We start from the raw sequence: 18,461 nt of genomic DNA, 5'->3' as shown, positions 1-18,461 counted from the left end.
CAACCAACTCGTGATGGCGTCCGTAAAATTTACGAAGGGATGATTTCAACTTCACCTTTTGGAACTCTTGGCATAATAGCTTCCTTGTGAGCAGCAATCTTATTAAAATAAGTTCTCATCACTTGCTCCTCGATTTTTTATATGTCGCCGGCGACATATAAAAAATCGAGGAGCAAGTGGTGAGAATTTATTTTAATAAGATTGTGTGAGCAGCAACCCTCTATCAAGAAAATCATGATAGGAAATGCAAGCACGGGAATATCGTATCAATTGGGAGATATATACCCCGTATGCAGGTGCTGCTGGAATGTTGCTACTTAGAAATGGAAGTTCACAATTGGAAAGCTGAAATCATCTCTTTTGTCGTTTAGTTTTGTTTTCAACCGACCCTCATTGTCAATTTCTAGATGTAAGTCAAGATATGAGGCCAACTTAACCGTATCTGTAGTATCCTTTATCTCTAGCTCGATTGGATAGATGCGTTCAACATAGTCACCAAATTTTGAATTATTTATTGAAAGAACATAGGTGAGCAACACAGGTTCTTTAGAGCCTCTAGTTTTATATATTTATCTTTTATGTCTGTTTGTTTTGTTCACACATCGTTGTCATTATAATAATGGAATTTGATGCGACTGTCATTCAAGTGAGGGGTTTAGCTAGCTATAAAACCAGGTTTAATCCACTATGTTCTACATATTAAGAAAATATCCGTAAGTCGGGAATATGACAGTTGTTGTCAATTAGTTTGATGTTTTTGAGGTTTTGATTTTGCCATTTGATAAGGGACTTTTCGTTTTATTTTTTCCTTGGAATTGTATATCTGTGTTATTTTACTTATTTGTATCTAATGTTTCATATTCAATAACTATTTATTTTATTCCTTTTATTCATTCGATTGTTTTAAGTAATGTTGCCATTTCATCATCAGTGATTGCCAATTCCTTTGTCAGTTTCATTGCCTCAGATAGTTTTATAGCTAATACATGCTTACACTGTAAAAAAAATATATATTACATTTAACTTAATATAGATAACTATAAATAATCTGATGTACAGTAGTTGTCGTTTGTTTATGTAATGTATACGTGTTTCTCGTTACTCGTTTTTTTATATAGATTAGACCGTTGGTTTTTTCCGTTTGAATGGTTTTACATAAGTAATTTTGGGGACCTTTATAGCTTGTTGTTCGGTGTGAGCCAAGGCTCCGTGTTGAAGGCCGTACATTGACCTATAATTAATGGTTTACTTTTATAAATTGTTATTTGGATGGAGAGTTGTCTTATTGGCACTCACACCTATATCTATTAATAATAAACAAACAAACTAAATCTAACATGACTGTATCTCCCGTTTTGATATAAAGTGGTCAATTGATGAGGTGGTAACCTTACCAAAAAAAAGTTTAATAATATTATCTTAGATGTTGCAGATTTTTAGTCTTACTCGTTTCTGAGAGATCATTGATCTAGTCGTTTTCCTATAAAATGTGTTCATAAAATAAAATATTAAAATCATTTGAAACACTAAGGTAATCCACTATGTTCTACATATTAAGAAAATATCCGTAAGTCGGGAATATGACAGTTGTTGTCAATTAGTTTGATTATACATAGCCTGTTATTCATGTTATTGAAAATCTTGTCTTCTTCTTTTTTTGTTTTTTGTTTTATGCAAAAGAATCATTAGTTCGATTTCAACATATTAGTTTGAATATTCTTGGGATATTTTCCACATCTCTTCTACTGGACATATAAACATACATGACATATAAACATACATGACATATAAACATACATGACATATAAACATACATGACATATAAACATATAATCATATCAAGTTAAACTTACCATTAAATGATCATCTTTCATCAGAACTAAAATAAGAGATAAAGAATGATTTATTTGTGAACTTTTATTTTATTCAAATGGTCACTTTACAATATCAAATCAATCTGGGCTCAAATAATCCTGTTAAGATCCTTAGAAAATAATTGGGCAGTGATTCCCCTGATTTTTAAAAGTACTGTCAACAAACTAATTGATTACAACACAATCTGGCAGTAAAATAGGAACATGTACAAGTTGTTCCAGAACTGGCAATAAGCTATGTAAGTATGAGAATGTTGAATAGTATCAATATAGGGGAAATATGTGCGAGGAGTTCCAGAAATGCCTATAAAAGAGGGGCGAAAGATACCAAAGGAACAGTCAAATTCATAAATCTAAAATAAACTGACAACGCCATGGCTAAAAATGAAAAAGACATTGAACAGACAAACAATAGTACACATGACACAAAATAGAAAACTAAAGAATAAACAACGCGAACCCCACCTACCTAAATATTTGTAGGATGGATAGAATAATTTTAACTTTTAGTGCACAGGTTTCATGTAATAGAACTGTCAATAACCTCCTCTTCTGAAACTTGGAATGGAACAATAAAGGCTTTCATTATACTCTATGCAAATTTCTTATATCATCCATTCATTTCATTTTGAACACGCGGAAGTGTTTTATTTTTACTTACCTTTCATAAGCTTCGCCGACCCATAGCAACGTGTGTTAATGTCTAAAATTAACACTGCATGGTCTGAGCCCAACAAGGATTGCCGATTTGGAACATTTAATACCCACTACAACCGAGGTTTACAGATTCTTATTTCTACATCAATCCATCGTGTTTTTGTTCTTATTGAAATAACTTAGACAACAAAAAATGACAATGAAACGTATAATATCAGCATCTATATAAGAAAGCATATCAAAGAACACTGTATTAATTAACAGTGTGATTGACACCAAAGCTGTCAAGTGAAGCCATGAGTGGGTCACTTAATTTGACATTTTACAGAGCTATTTAAAATCTCATACAGAAAGAATTACGAATTTGCCAGTATAACAATTGAAATGAAAATGAAATCAATCTGAAGGCTCAAGAATCCTGGAATGGAGCAATAAAGGATGGTCATGAACCATGTTAGGAATAAATGAACTGCATGTAATCCTGCATTCTGAACCCTAGAATAAAATTATAAAGGCTGGTAGTGAACCAGGTGTAAAATTAATACCTGTAACCTACACTTGTGACACTGGAATGGAACAATAAAGGCTGGTAGTGAACAAGACGAAGAGTTAATGAACTGACTGTAACCTACACTTGTGATCCTGGAATGAAACAATAAAGGCTAGTAGTGAACAAGACGAAGAGTTAATGAACTGACTGTAACCTACACTTGTTACACTGGAATGGAACAATAAAGGCTAGTAGTGAACAAGACGAAGAGTTAATGAACTGACTGTAACCTACACTTGTGATCCTGAAATGAAACAATAAAGGCTAGTAGTGAACAAGACGAAGAATTAATGAACTGACTGTAACCTACACTTGTTACACTGGAATGGAACAATAAAGGCTAGTAGTGAACAAGACGAAGAGTTAATGAACTGACTGTAACCTACACTTGTGATCCTGGAATGAAACAATAAAGGCTTGTAGTGAACAGGACGAAGAGTTAATGAACTGACTGTAACCTACACTTGTGATCCTGGAATGGAACAATAAAGGCTTGTAGTGAACAAGACGAAGAGTTAATGAACTACTAGTAACCTACACTTGTGACACTGGAATGGAACAATAAAGTATTGTTTGTAGTGAACCAGATGAAAACTTAATGAACTAAATATAACCTTCCCTTCTGAACGCTGGAATGGAACCATAAAGGCTTGTAGTGAACAAGATGAAGAGTTAATGAACTGACTGTAACCTACGCTTGTGACACTGGAATGGAACAATAAAGGCTAGTAGTGAACAAGACGAAGAGTTAATGAACTGACTGTAACCTACACTTGTGATCCTGGAATGGAACCATAAAGGCTTGTAGTGAACAAGATGAAGAGTTAATGTACTACCAGTAACCTACACTTGTTACACTGGAATAGACAATAAAGGCTTGTAGTGAACAAGATGAAGAGTTAATGAACTACCAGTTACCTACACGTGTTACACTGGAATAGACAATAAAGGCTAGTAATGAACAAGATGAAGAGTTAATGAACTGACTGTAACCTACACTTGTTACACTGGAATAGACAATAAAGGCTAGTAGTGAACAAGATGAAGAGTTAATGAACTACCAGTTACCTACACTTGTTACACTCGAATAGACAATAAAGGCTAGTAGTGAACAAGATGAAGAGTTAATGAACTGACTGTAACCTACGCTTGTTACACTGGAATGGAACAATAAAGGCTGGTAGTGAACAAGATGAAGAGTTAATGAACTGACTGTAACCTACACTTGTGACCCTGGAATGGAACAATAAAGGCTAGTAGTGAACAAGACGAAGAGTTAATGAACTGACTGTAACCTACACTTGTGATCCTGGAATGAAACAATAAAGGCTAGTAGTGAACAAGACGAAGAGTTAATGAACTGACTGTAACCTACACTTGTTACACTGGAATGGAACAATAAAGGCTAGTAGTGAACAAGACGAAGAGTTAATGAACTGACTGTAACCTACACTTGTGATCCTGGAATAGACAATAAAGGCTAGTAGTGAACAAGACGAAGAGTTAATGAACTGACTGTAACCTACACTTGTGATCCTGGAATGAAACAATAAAGGCTTGTAGTGAACAAGACGAAGAGTTAATGAACTACCAGTAACCTCCACTTGTGACACTGGAATGGAACAATAAAGTCTTGTTTGTATTGAACCAGATGAAGACTTAATGAACTAAATATAACCTTACCTTCTGAACGCTGGAATGGAACCATAAAGGCTTGTAGTGAACAAGATGAAGAGTTAATGAACTGACTGTAACCTACGCTTGTGACACTGGAATGGAACAATAAAGGCTAGTAGTGAACAAGACGAAGAGTTAATGAACTGACTGTAACCTACACTTGTGATCCTGGAATGGAACCATAAAGGCTAGTAGTGAACAAGATGAAGAGTTAATGAACTACCAGTAACCTACACTTGTTACACTGGAATAGACAATAAAGGCTTGTAGTGAACAAGATGAAGAGTTAATGAACTACCAGTTACCTACACTTGTTACACTGGAATAGACAATAAAGGATAGTAGTGAACAAGATGAAGAGTTAATGAACTACCAGTTACCTACACTTGTTACACTAGAATAGACAATAAAGGCTAGTAGTGAACAAGATGAAGAGTTAATGAACTGCCTCTAAACTACACTTGTGATCCTGGAATGGAACAATAAAGGCTAGTAGTGAACAAGACGAAAAGTTAATGAACTACTAGTAACCTACACTTGTGACACTGGAATGGATCAATAAAGGCTAGTAGTGAACAAGATGAAGAGTTAATGAACTAACTATAACATTTCCTTCTGAACGCTGGAATGGAACAATAAAAGCTTATAGTGACCACATGAAGACTTAATGAACTAACTATAACATTTCCTTCTGAACGCTGGAATGGAACCATAAAGGCTTGTAGTGAACAAGATGAAGAGTTAATGAACTACCAGTTACCTACACTTGTTACACTGGAATGAAACCCTAAAGGCTTGTAGTGAACAAGATGAAGAATTAATGAACTACCAGTAACCTACACTTGTGACACTGGAATGGAACCATAAAGGTTTGTAGTGAACAAGATGAAGAGTTAATGAACTGACTGTAACCTACACTTGTTACACTGGAATGGAACAATAAAGGCTAGTAGTAAACAAGACGAAGAGTTAATGAACTGACTGTAACCTACACTTGTGACCCTGGAATGGAACAATAAAGGCTTGTAGTGATCAAGATGAAGAGTTAATGAACTGACTGTAACCTACACTTGTGATCCTGAAATGAAACAATAAAGGCTAGTAGTGAACAAGACGAAGAGTTAATGAACTGACTGTAACCTACACTTGTTACACTGGAATGGAACCATAAAGGTTTGTAGTGAACAAGACGAAGAGTTAATGAACTGACTGTAACCTACACTTATGACACTGGAATGGAACAATAAAGGCTAGTAGTGAACAAGACGAAGAGTTAATGAACTGACTGTAACCTACACTTGTGATCCTGGAATGGAACCATAAAGGCTAGTAGTGAACAAGACGAAGAGTTAATGAACTGACTGTAACCTACACTTATTTCACTGGAATGGAACAATAAAGGCTAGTAGTGAACAAGACGAAGAGTTAATGAACTGACTGTAACCTACACTTGTGATCCTGGAATGGAACCATAAAGGCTAGTAGTGAACAAGACGAAGAGTTAATGAACTGACTGTAACCTACACTTATTTCACTGGAATGGAACAATAAAGGCTAGTAGTGAACAAGACGAAGAGTTAATGAACTGACTGTAACCTACACTTATGACACTGGAATGGAACAATAAAGGCTAGTAGTGAACAAGACGAAGAGTTAATGAACTGACTGTAACCTACACTTGTGATCCTGGAATGGAACCATAAAGGTTTGTAGGGAACAAGACGAAGAGTTAATGAACTGACTGTAACCTACACTTGTTACACTGGAATGGAACAATAAAGGCTTGTAGTGAACAAGATGAAGAGTTAATGAACTACCAGTTACCTACACTTGTTACACTGGAATGAAACCCTAAAGGCTTGTAGTAAACAAGATGAAGAATTAATTAATTACCAGTAACCTACACTTGTTACACTGGAATGAAACCCTAAAGGCTTGTAGTGAACAAGATGAAGAATTAATGAACTACCAGTAACCTACACTTGTGACACTGGAATAGAACTGGTAGTGAACCAGGTTTAAAGTTAATAAACTACCTGAGTATCTGAACGCTGGACAGGAACACTAAAGGCTGGTAGTGAACCAGGTTTAAAGTTAATAAACTACCTGAGTATCTGAACGCTGGACAGGAACAATAGAAGCTGGTAGTAAAACAGGTATAAGGTGTTCCAGAACTTCCAATAACCTACAATATATTTAAACACACTAAACATGATTCTACCATTTTAACATCATCAGTACAATTTCACTGCAACATGTTGGAAATATGTTGTATAATTTTTGAACTAAAAGTACAGTGAAATGTATTTTGTAATCATCATGATCATAACATCTTTGACAGAGACTCCACATTATTAAGTGGTGTCTTGACAAGGATATGGACCCAAAGCTGAAATTAATTCATGCTGAACACAAAGGAGCCGTTAAGAAGTTACTGATAAAATCAATAGTTAAAATATTTATCAAAGGTACCAGGATTATAATTTAGTACGCCAGACGCGCGTTTCGTCTACATAAGACTCATCAGTGACGCTCATATCAAAATATTTATAAAGCCAAACAAATACAAAGTTGAAGAGCATTGAGGATCCAAAATTCCTAAAAGTTGTGCCAAATACATCTAAGGTAATCTATGCCTGGGATAAGAAAACTAATAAAATATTTCACCAATACATATCAAAGTAGATGAAGTGAAGCTCACACAGAAACAGAACATACTGATTGATTTGAAAAGCTTGCTTCTGCTCCTGGATCAAACATTAGGGAAGAAAATCACTGATTCAAATGAGTACAAGTATATGTTGGAATAAAACTGCAAGCTAATAGACTAATAAGCAAATCCAATCAGTCTTTAAAAACAATCACAACACTTCACATGACAATGTTGATCCGTTGACAAGCATACTTATCAAAAACCTATATTGATATTCACATCTGAAGTCCGGGTTGATTTGAGCTCATGCGACTGAAATTTCTATTACATTACTACTGAGGTTACCTGGTATACAGACCTACCACTAGGAGAGATCAAGTGACTGGCTGTTCTATTACATTACAACTGAGTTCACCTGGTATACAGACCTACCATTAGGTGAGGTTATGTGACTGACATTTCTATTACATTACAACTAAGCTTAGCTGGTATACAGACCTACAACAAGGTAAGGTCATGTGACTGACTTTTTTATTACATTACTACTAAGCTTACCTGGTATACGTACTTACTACTAGGTGAGGTCATGTGACTGACATTTCTATTGCATTACTACTGCATTTACCTGGTATACAGACCTACCACTTGGTGAGGTCATGTGACTGACATTTCTATTCCACTATAACTAAGATTAGCTGGTATACAGACCTACCAGTAGGGGAGGTTATGTGACTGACTTTTCTATTACATTACTACGAAACTTACCTGGTATACAGACTTACTACTAGGTGAGGTTATGTGACTAACTTTTCTATTAAATAACTACTGAGCTAATTTGGTATACAGACCTACCACTAGGAGAGGTCATGTCACTGAATTTTCTATGACATAAGTACTGAGCTTACCTAGTATACAGACCTACCACTAGATAAGCTGGTCGTGTGCCTGACATTTCTATTACATTACTACTGAGCTTACCTGGTATACAGACTTACTACTAGGTGAGGTTATTTCACTGACTTTTCTATTACATTTTTACTAAGCTTACCTTGTATACAGACCTACCACTAGGAGAGGTCATGTCACTGAATTTTCTATGACATAAGTACTGAGCTTACCTAGTATACAGACCTACCACTAGATAAGCTGGTCATGTGCCTGACATTTCTATTACATTACTACTGAGCTTACCTGGTATACAGACCTAGCACTAGGTGAGGTCATTTCACTGACTTTTCTATTACATTTCTACTAAGCTTACCTTGTATACAGACCTACTACTAGGTGAGGTCATGTGACTGACATTTCTATTACATTACTACTTAACTTACCTGGTAAACAGACTTACTACTAGGTGAGGTCATGTGACTGGCATTTCTATAACATTATAACTGAGCTAACTTGATATACAGACATACCACTAGGTGGTCATGTGACTGACATTTCTATAACCTTACTACTGAGCTTACCTGGTATACAGACCTACCACTAGGTGAGGTCATGTCACTGACTTTTCTATTACATTACTACCGAGCTTACCTGGTGAACAGACCTACCACTAGGTGAGGTGATGTCATTGACATTTCTATAACATTACTACTGAGCTTACCTGGTATACAGACCTACTACTAGGTGAGTTCATGTGACTGACATTTCTATTACATTACTACTGAGCTTACCTGGTATACAGACCTACCACTAGTTGAGTTCATGTGACTGACATTTCTATTACATTACTACTGAGCTTACCTGGTATACAGACCTACCACTAGGTGAGGTCATGTCACTTACTTTTCTATTGCGTTACTACTAAGCTTACCTGGTATACAGACCTACCACTAGCTGAGGCCATGTGACTGACATCTCTATTACATTACTACTGAGGTTACCTGGTATACATACCTACTACTAGGTGAGGTCATGTGACTGACATTTCTATTACATTACTACTGAGCTTACCTGGTATACAGACCTACCACTAGTTGAGTTCATGTGACTGACATTTCTATTACATTACTACTGAGCTTACCTGGTATACAGACCTACCACTAGGTGAGGTCATGTCACTTACTTTTCTATTACATTACTACTAAGCTTACCAGGTATACAGACCTACCAAGAGGTGATGTCATGTGACTGACATCTCTATTACATTACTACTGAGGTTACCTGGTATACATACCTACTACTAGGTGAAGTCATGTGACTGACATTTCTATTACATTATTACTGAGCTTAGCTGGTATACAGACCTACCACTAGGGGAGGTTATGTGACTGACTTTTCTATTACATTACTACTAAGTTTACCTGGTATACAAACTTACTACTAGGTGAGGTTATGTGACGGATTTTTGTATTACATAACAAATGAGCTAACTTAATATAAAGACCTACCACTAGGTGGTCATTTGACTGAAATTTCTATTACATTACTACTGAGCTTACCTGGTATACAGACCTACCACTATGTGAGGTCATGTCACTGACTTTTCTATTACATTACTACAGAGCTTACCTGGTAAACAGACATAGCACTAGGTGAGGTCATGTGACTGACATTTCTATTACATTACTACTAAGGTTACCTGGTATACATACCTACTACTAGGTGAGGTCATGTGACTGACATTTCTATTACATTACTACTGAGCTTACCTGGTATACAGACCTATCAATAGGTGAAGTGATGTCACTGACTTTTCTATTACATTACTACTAAGCTTACCTGGTATACAGACCTACCACTAGGTGAGGTCATGTGACTGACATTTCTATTACATTACTACTGAGGTTACCTGGTATACAGACCTACTACTAGGTGAGGTCATGTGACTGACATTTCTATTACATTATTTCTGAGCTTACCTGTATACGACTAGGTGAAATCATGTGACTGACATTTCTATCACATTACTACTGAGCTTAACTGGTATACAGACCTACCAATAGGTGAGGTCATGTGACTAACATTTCTATTGAATTACTACTGAGCTTACCTGGTATACAGATCTACCACTATGTGAGGTCATGTGACTGTTATTTCTATTACATTACTACTGAGATTACCTGGTATATTGACCTACCACTAGGTGAGGTCATGTGACTGACATTTCTATGATCCACTAAATCCAGAGCTGGTAGCAGAGAAGATTGGTATACAAAACTTAATCTGTAGATGATAAAATTATCATAGTTATCTGAAATAGTTAGAATGTTAGTACAGCTTGTCATATTGCTTGTGTCAAATCTTTAGTGTTTGTCTCTAATGTTTGTCGTCAGTCTCTGACTTAGGTAGTCAATCTTTAACATCTATAACACTGATTTGTTTTTGATATACATGTGTTAAAAAGCATTGACAGAAATCCAAGGTACATTGTACATTAAATAGGAGGAAGTCCATAAAACCTAACAAAATCAAACACTCATCTATGTCAATGTATGTCAGGTATAGACATTTTCTGAGGTTTAGAGAGGTAAACTACATTACACTACATTAGCTCATGTTTACCTTGTTGATTTGTACATATCATGCCCGACTATAAATAAAATTCACTTACTTACTTACTTACTTTCTTACACATGTTACAAAGTCATGATGAAATGTGTGGTTTGCTCTGAAAAAGTAAGGAATAGACAGCAAATAGACATATAGACTTACATGTATCAAATGGTGTGTGAATAATTACACCCCTAGCCAATTCAGTCCATCATGTCCATGTTGTGCATGAGTTATTATATTTCCTGTGTTCTGACATTTCAAGACTACTTACAAGTCTTAATGTTAAAAATATGTTGATTTTTTTAATTATAGTAATTTGAAATTAAATGTAAGAAGTGTAGTCAATTAAAGAATGTGAAACTTGTTTAATAATGAAAATAAAACTTACGCAGAAAGGATTTCATCTGTTACTGTCAAAAAAAATTAAATAGATCAGTATTAAATGATTATGTTACAAATAGTAACTGTAAAAAATACAGCTGACCACTTAATCCTTGGATTGACATATATCCTAAGTAGACAAATGCATACCAAATATTATTCTATTGCAACATCATTTGTTACGTTCCTTTTGATTGGATAATGCCACTAAGTTTTTGGCATTAATTCACAATTGATGCAAACGAATTCACATGCAAGCGCAGACGAGGTATGGCAGATTTAAAATGTATGTTTTAATGTTGTTTTCGACCCGTTTCATTAGAATGAAGATAACAATATTATATTTTAAGCTCCGGGGCATCAATTGGTGATTTGATGGTCGTAAATACCCATTAAAATAAATGGCGACCTGTTTTAAACTGAATTTGGGACCATCAAATCACCAATTGGTGCCGTTGGAGCTTAAAATTAAATACAATAAAGTTATCTCCTTACTGACATCGCATATATATATTTACTGAAGAGTGACATCCTGATTACATGAAACTACAGAGGGCTCATATAATGCAAACAAAGCCTACCCATCACTGAACAGACCATACATTACTGACTTAACATATGTCATGTATATAGTTCCTGAAGTAATACTTTGCATCTCAATAAAGTTATGACTATGTTATGCCATGTTTGTGTAGATACAATGATTGATTCTGATTTGTTAAAACATTAAATGTATGACTATGTTATGCCATGTTTGTGTAGACACAATGATTGATTCTGGTTTGTTAATACATTAAATGTATGACTTACTTTTACCAGAATCTGTGTAAGCATTCTCTACTTCTTTCCACAACTCCTCTCCAACAGACTTTATTACATCTCCCTAAAAATTAAAACAAGATGATAAAAATAGATTATGATATGTTGTAAATGGTTCTACCTATGACCATATAGACACTTCAAACATTACAATGTATGTTATATCTGAATAATTTAATTTTGGATGTAATTCGTCTTCTGATTGGCTGACACTGTTTTGTTTATCAGCTCAGAGACATAGTTTTGTCATCAACGTTTTTTCATGGTTTACTACAGTTTAACATGTTTAAAATGGAGTTTAGAATTAAATTATAAGAAATGATGTAATATTTTTTCTGTCTATTTAAAATAACATAAAAAATGTGGTGCATACTTTAAAATAACCTGCTACACAAGCTATTCAGTGTGCAACACATTTTTTATGTTATTTCTTCATAGACAGAAGAAATATTACAGTCATTCCTTAAATAAATTCATCATATATGTACAGGTGATATTATAACAAAAGATTTGATCAGGCTTGACATTTGTTCCACCTGAACTTATTTCATAGGCACAGGAAATATGTCCCTTTGGAATTATATATATATTCATCCTGAATTATAGATTATAGTTGATCCTAAAAAGCAAGAAAAGCAATGACAAGTTGAAATGAGTCCATGACCAATGATAATCTGTTTATCACTATTTTACTTTAAAATGACGACGTTGTCAATTTCATGTCAATTTCATTAGCAAGGCCACATGCCTCCTTAGTCATGTTAGTTTCTAGCAATAATTTTCCATCTCAAGCGAGTAGCATGATATGAAAAATTATCACAAGAAAAGATCAAAGAAAAATCCACAAAATAGCGATAATATATATTATACTTGTACATGTTATATGTATAAGGAAATATGTTCCAGCATTGGAAAATTTGTACAAGAACTAACTTTTTAACCAATTGAAATGTGAAATAATGTTACGGAACAAAAATACTGCTCCATGAATTATTTTCTGATAAAATGACAACTACATGAACTTTATGTCATGTATGTCCCCATTCAAATGCATTGATCGTTTAAAAAAAAAAGGGGGTTCCATCCAACAAATCACTCCTCTCCCCCTGGATCCACTACTGTTACGGAACAAAAATACTGCTCCATGAATTATTTTCTGATAAAATGACAACTACATGAACTTTATGTCATGTATGTCCCCATTCAAATGCATTGATCGTTTAAAACAAAGGGGGTTCCATCCCACAAATCACTCCTCTCCCCCTAGATCCGCTACTGTTGTGTATTAACATTTTCCTCTATGTGAATAGAGATATGCCTTGACTGGCAGAAATTCTATTACAGATACATTATACAGATTCATGATTTTGTATATATGGTTTCAAAGGATGGCATATATATACATCATGTACATATGTACATGAACATGTTGCCTATTTTCATTGAATTTTTATTTTATAGTCACAGCCTTATTCAAACCAAAGCTCATTTTTTTGAAAATTTTAGCTGGATTTTGTTGGCTTGTAGAGAATTTTAAATTTTACAAGCCCTAAAGCAATTTTACAAGCCCTAAAGCAATTTCACAAGCCTGGGCCATATGACTTGTGGTAGTATCATGTATAATTTCAAAAAGTTATCCACTGAACATGTTGAACAATACATATTTTTTTCTAAGATTTTCTATATTTATCTTCTTTTTAAATGGGCATGATGGGGTTTATGCTTAATTTAAAGTTTCTGTGACTTTTTAAATATATAAATAGCATATGAGACAATATCTGAAAAAGTCTAATTTCCATGTCCCGCACTTCACCAGCAATTATTTTTTTATTCAACCATCTTTTTTGAAAATTTTAAGTTTTAGTATAAACTAAATTATATAATGCACCATGGCCTGCCAATTAAACACTCATTCTTATATTTCTTCCAATAAAATATTGTAATTTAAATGTTCAACCCCCCCTAAAATCATGTTGTGCCCTGTGTTTTTTTGAAAACTAAATCATTCAAATAATATCCAAATTGATTAAACAGGCGTCCGATTCTCACATATATGATATATTATTTAATAAACTTGCCCCTAATTTGTCTTTTTATATTATAACTATAGCATGTAATAAAATTTTGCAAATTTTAAGAGAAAAAAAATTTGTCCCCAGGGGTGATTTCCCTCCTGTTACCACTGGGTTTTTTTTACCTGTGGAAACGTTTACAAGACCAAAAGTTATTTTCCCATTATGTATTGTGAAGAGCATCATTTCCTGAATGTATTAGTACAAAGAAATAGTTGGAAAGGCAGCCAGGTTTGAAAATTCAAGCCCATCCAAGGTAAGAATTTATAGAAAAATACTTATTGGTGTTCTATCCTGTTATAGCCTTTTTTTACACTTTCTGAGAATATTTTTAAGTGTGCACCACAACATTAAGTGTGTTTTTATATCATCTTTTTAAAAGTTATATGTCACAGGAAATACACTTACATTTAATGTGATAAAAAGGACAAAAACTATCGCGTAATTCCTTTCTGTTACGTTCTGTCATGTTACCTGATCAAAAGTAACAGCATAACCATCATCAGTAACAGGAAGGATGTTCAAGACAATTTCACTGAAGAATCGAACAGTTAATCTACTATATGCCAACCATTTCATTTAATATAAGTTATCACCCCCATATCAAATAAATTTCAAAATAATATACAGTATATTGAATAAAAAAATAGGTTTTTTGCTTTTGATAACAGCAGAGAACATTGTGCAATTCTAGTATAGTAGATAGTAACAGAAAGGAATTTATTTTAGAATTTTTCATTACCTGGGCAGATTTTTCATCTTGCAAATACAGTTTCAAAGGATAAATGACATTGTTTGCTGTTATCTTCCAATTGTGACCAATCTAAAATGATTTATTTTTCTTAAACTTTAAAATAAAGCAGAAAAATCCTTTCTGTTACCAACTCTGTCCTGTTACCGTTGTCCTGTTACCCAGGATTCTTTCATGTTACCGACATATCTGACTATATTTAAGTATATTTCTAAACCTTTTGTATTACAAATGCTAAAATCAATAATTGGCATTTGATAAACTATTGCAGGATATACTAGTAAACCACAAATAGTGTCTTAAACTTATTCCTTATTCCCATTAGAAACTTTTTAAAATTGATTCACTTTGGTAACAGGAAAGAACTGTATTTTTTTTGTACCATTTTTAAATTGCCATTGTTTCCTTATTAAACAAGTATTTGAATTACAGACAACAGTTCCTAGATCCCCAATGTGTGTTCTTCGATTTGTGCTATTAAAATACCGGGTCTAAAGAATTTTTTTGGGTTTTTTCTTATTGCCAAAAACTAGACTTTTTCAGATATTGTCTCATATATACAATATATATATGATGTTGAAGACAATGAAAAGAGGAAGGTTTATTGCAACTTTATGCATGTAATGAGTGCATGCCAGGTAAAATGGGAAATATACAAGTCACAGATTAATATAGCAGAAGTCTTTATTACACAACGGCAGTTAGCTAGGGGTAAACATCGTTGATTAGCAGTATGTTTGACACCCAAGCTGTTAAGTGAAGCCATATAATTACACATCTTCTTTGATTTACAGGTAAAATTTAACACAGGTGTCAATTTATACACCAGTACGGTAGTAAGAAATTATCAAATATGCCGTATATGGTGGTTGAAAATTTTCATTCATGAAATATTTCATGCACGGGATTTTTTCCTCCTAAACGGGAGGACGGGAGGAGACCCCTGAAAACGGGATTATTGTACTCCCGTCGGGAGGTTCACATGTATGCAGCAGTGATTTTACAAGTGAAGTAGACCCAATTCGTATTCTTTTATTTGAAACTGTTAGAGAATATTTTTCATCTTTTCTTTAAAAAAAATTAATTCCATCTAATAAATCACAGGCACTCATCTCAAATGTCTCAGAATTTTTTGTTCCTATATAGACATGATAGATACCTTTATATAAAGGTATATAGGTTTTTTTTCTGAGACGAGTGCCTGTGTAATAAATCCATAATAATTGTACGGAATGACTGAAGCTTGACTGGTGCAGGCCCTCCCTTAGGTCAGTCTGTGGGCCCTCCACTCCTTTCCCCCCTTTTTACAAAAAGTTCTGGATTCGCCACTGATCATTTTTTGCTGATAATAGTAACACATGTTTTATAGTATTAGTATTCTCAGATGTAAAAGTCCCACTTATAGTATTGTGTGGATAAGAACACTATGGCACATATTAAGAAAAATTGTAAAAAATATTAAAGTTTAAAGAACATTTACTAAAAATAATATGTAGTGTTACACAAGAAAAATTCTATAGAAAAGGGGTTACATTCTCTAGGAGACATTTGCTTGACCTGCCCCCTTTTCGTGTATGTCAATGTTCAAATAAGTGGGATTAAAAAAAAAGTCCTTTCCGAAATTCGTATTTATCTCCTCATCTTAATTTACCATTAGCTCATCTGTGGTTACAACTGTTTATATTTTTGTATTTTCCCGGATTGGTCGAATTCATTATTCAGCAGGTATGGCAAATATTTCTCATTGAAATTTAGCCAGTCTAATATTTTTTTTAAATACTATTATATCTCTCTCGTTTTCTTTCAATTGTTTCATTGTTGATGTATCATATTTGTATTTAAGACATGTGTTTTTATTTGCAATTACTGGTGATTTGAGTGTTGATAGATGATATATACACCCCTTTTTGAAAATGTAAACATATCGCAGCTTCTCGGAATCTCTTTGGACTATTCATCTTCTCTGTCAACGTGTATTCAGAACTATGGCTGCTGAGTTAGAAAGCTTGGAGAAATCTTTACAAAAGAATGTCCCACCTCAAGAGTTGGCAGATGTGTGGAGAATTCTGTACGGAAAGGAACTTAGGTAAAATCTGATGTTGTGCATGTTTAGATTTAATGCAATACAACGTTACCGTAAATGTAACACTAAACATAAGTTCCTAATGGGAAGAGGGAGAGAAACGAATCTTCATTCCATTTCTTTTTTCTCCTGCATTGTTGAAACAATGAGCCCAGATTTCTTATATACTTTCACCATCATTTGGTGTTAGGAAGCAGGACAAATCGCCCCACTGGCAAATCGCCCTACACCTAATCGTCTCACTTTTTCACCAACCTGCCCCACTTTTAAAAAGTCGCCCCAAACTACAGGCACTTGTTTCTGTCAATATGGGGTTTTGACTTTTCGTACGGGTATGGATAGAAAACCCCATATTGACAGAAACAAGTGCCTGTGCCCAAACTGGTTTACCAACTCGCCCCACTTGTGAAAAGGCTTTAAAGGGTTTAATCCTGTAATTTTCTCCTGCCAACTCGCCCAAATTAATGAAAAAACTGTAATATTTAGATAAATATATATATAATTTTCATGTCTGCCAACTCGCCCCACTTAAATGAAAACTAATCTACACAAAATACACAAAAAAGTAAAATTTATTTAATTATTATTATTGAAATTAAATGATGTTTCACTTAATGAAATTATAATTAATTCATGACAAGTTTATCTTATAAAACATTGAAAATATTTACCATGTTTACCAGGAAAAAACGTCACATAAATGTTGATGCTACCTTCTTTTTATTTTATTGATCAACCAAAAGAAAAGAAAAGAAAGAAAAGAAGATGCATGTCTTACGTTTTCATTGGAAGGCCTACACTCATTACAGTTTAATTATTTAATTCATAAGTGGGGCTAGTTGGTCATTAGTTCTATTCATACTTTAATTTATCAGTGGGGTATGTTGGCAGACATAAATTTAACGGTATTACTTCCTTTTTCTTAAGTGAAGAGAGTTGGCATGACTAAATATTAGGATTTTCAGATTTTTCAATTTTTAAGTGGGGCGAGTTGGCATGATAACTCAGTTCATCAGAATTTTTTCTATTTTTCACTTCACCAGTAGGGTGGGTTGACATTCACGTCACAGAAATACTGGTACTTATCTAAGGTTTCCATAGGTATTGATTTTATTTAGAAATAAATTGACAGGAAAATATACAACAGGATAGCATCTTTTTTTCCATAAGTGGGGCGAGTTGCCATTACTAAATTCATTGTGGTTTATCATCTATTTGTCATGATTGGGTCGAGTTGGCAGACGTTATCTGATTTCAGCGGGATTTTATTCCTGTTCATAAGTGGGGCATGTTATCCAACCTATTTTCAATGGGATTTTACCCTTTTCATAAGTGGGACGAGTTGGTAAACAAGAGTGGGGCGATATCTTAGGAAGTGGGGTGAGTTGGTGAAAAAGTGGGGCGATTTGTCATGGATTCTGGTGTTCGTCAGTGATCGTCTCT

General features: G+C 34.3%; 2 protein-coding genes across 5 annotated transcripts in view; one reads left to right on the top strand and one right to left on the bottom strand.

Annotated features, from left to right (window-relative positions):
• Positions 1 to 871: 871 nt before the first annotated feature.
• On the bottom strand, positions 872 to 17,106 carry LOC139527499 (zinc finger SWIM domain-containing protein 7-like). Of its 4 annotated transcripts, none has more exons than XM_071322993.1 (7): positions 17,071 to 17,106; positions 12,104 to 12,176; positions 11,301 to 11,322; positions 10,480 to 10,582; positions 6,795 to 6,943; positions 1,854 to 1,879; positions 872 to 995 (listed from the first exon to the last, which is right to left on the bottom strand). In XM_071322993.1, exons 1-6 carry the CDS (start codon positions 17,089 to 17,091, stop codon positions 1,864 to 1,866), a joined length of 384 nt encoding a protein of 127 aa, XP_071179094.1. In that variant the 5' UTR covers positions 17,092 to 17,106; the 3' UTR covers positions 872 to 995; positions 1,854 to 1,863. The 4 variants fall into 4 exon arrangements, with proteins under 4 accessions (XP_071179094.1, XP_071179091.1, XP_071179093.1 ...); XM_071322990.1 differs by having other exon boundaries at positions 6,865 to 6,943; XM_071322992.1 differs by lacking the exon at positions 17,071 to 17,106 and adding an exon at positions 16,587 to 16,696 and having other exon boundaries at positions 6,865 to 6,943.
• Positions 16,869 to 18,461, top strand: part of LOC139527497 (beta-ureidopropionase-like) — a 36,155-nt gene continuing 34,562 nt past the window's right edge. Inside the window, exon 1 of the mRNA XM_071322989.1 lies at positions 16,869 to 17,021. Within this exon, the coding sequence (XP_071179090.1) occupies positions 16,921 to 17,021 (101 nt within the window). The 5' untranslated portion in view covers positions 16,869 to 16,920. The remainder of the gene's footprint in view (positions 17,022 to 18,461) is intronic.

This window comes from Mytilus edulis, chromosome 6, assembly GCF_963676685.1.
Source record: "Mytilus edulis chromosome 6, xbMytEdul2.2, whole genome shotgun sequence".
NCBI lineage: Eukaryota > Metazoa > Mollusca > Bivalvia > Mytilida > Mytilidae > Mytilus > Mytilus edulis.
The sequence above is the reverse complement of the archived record's forward strand: the minus strand, read 5'-3'. Positions and strand labels throughout refer to the sequence as shown.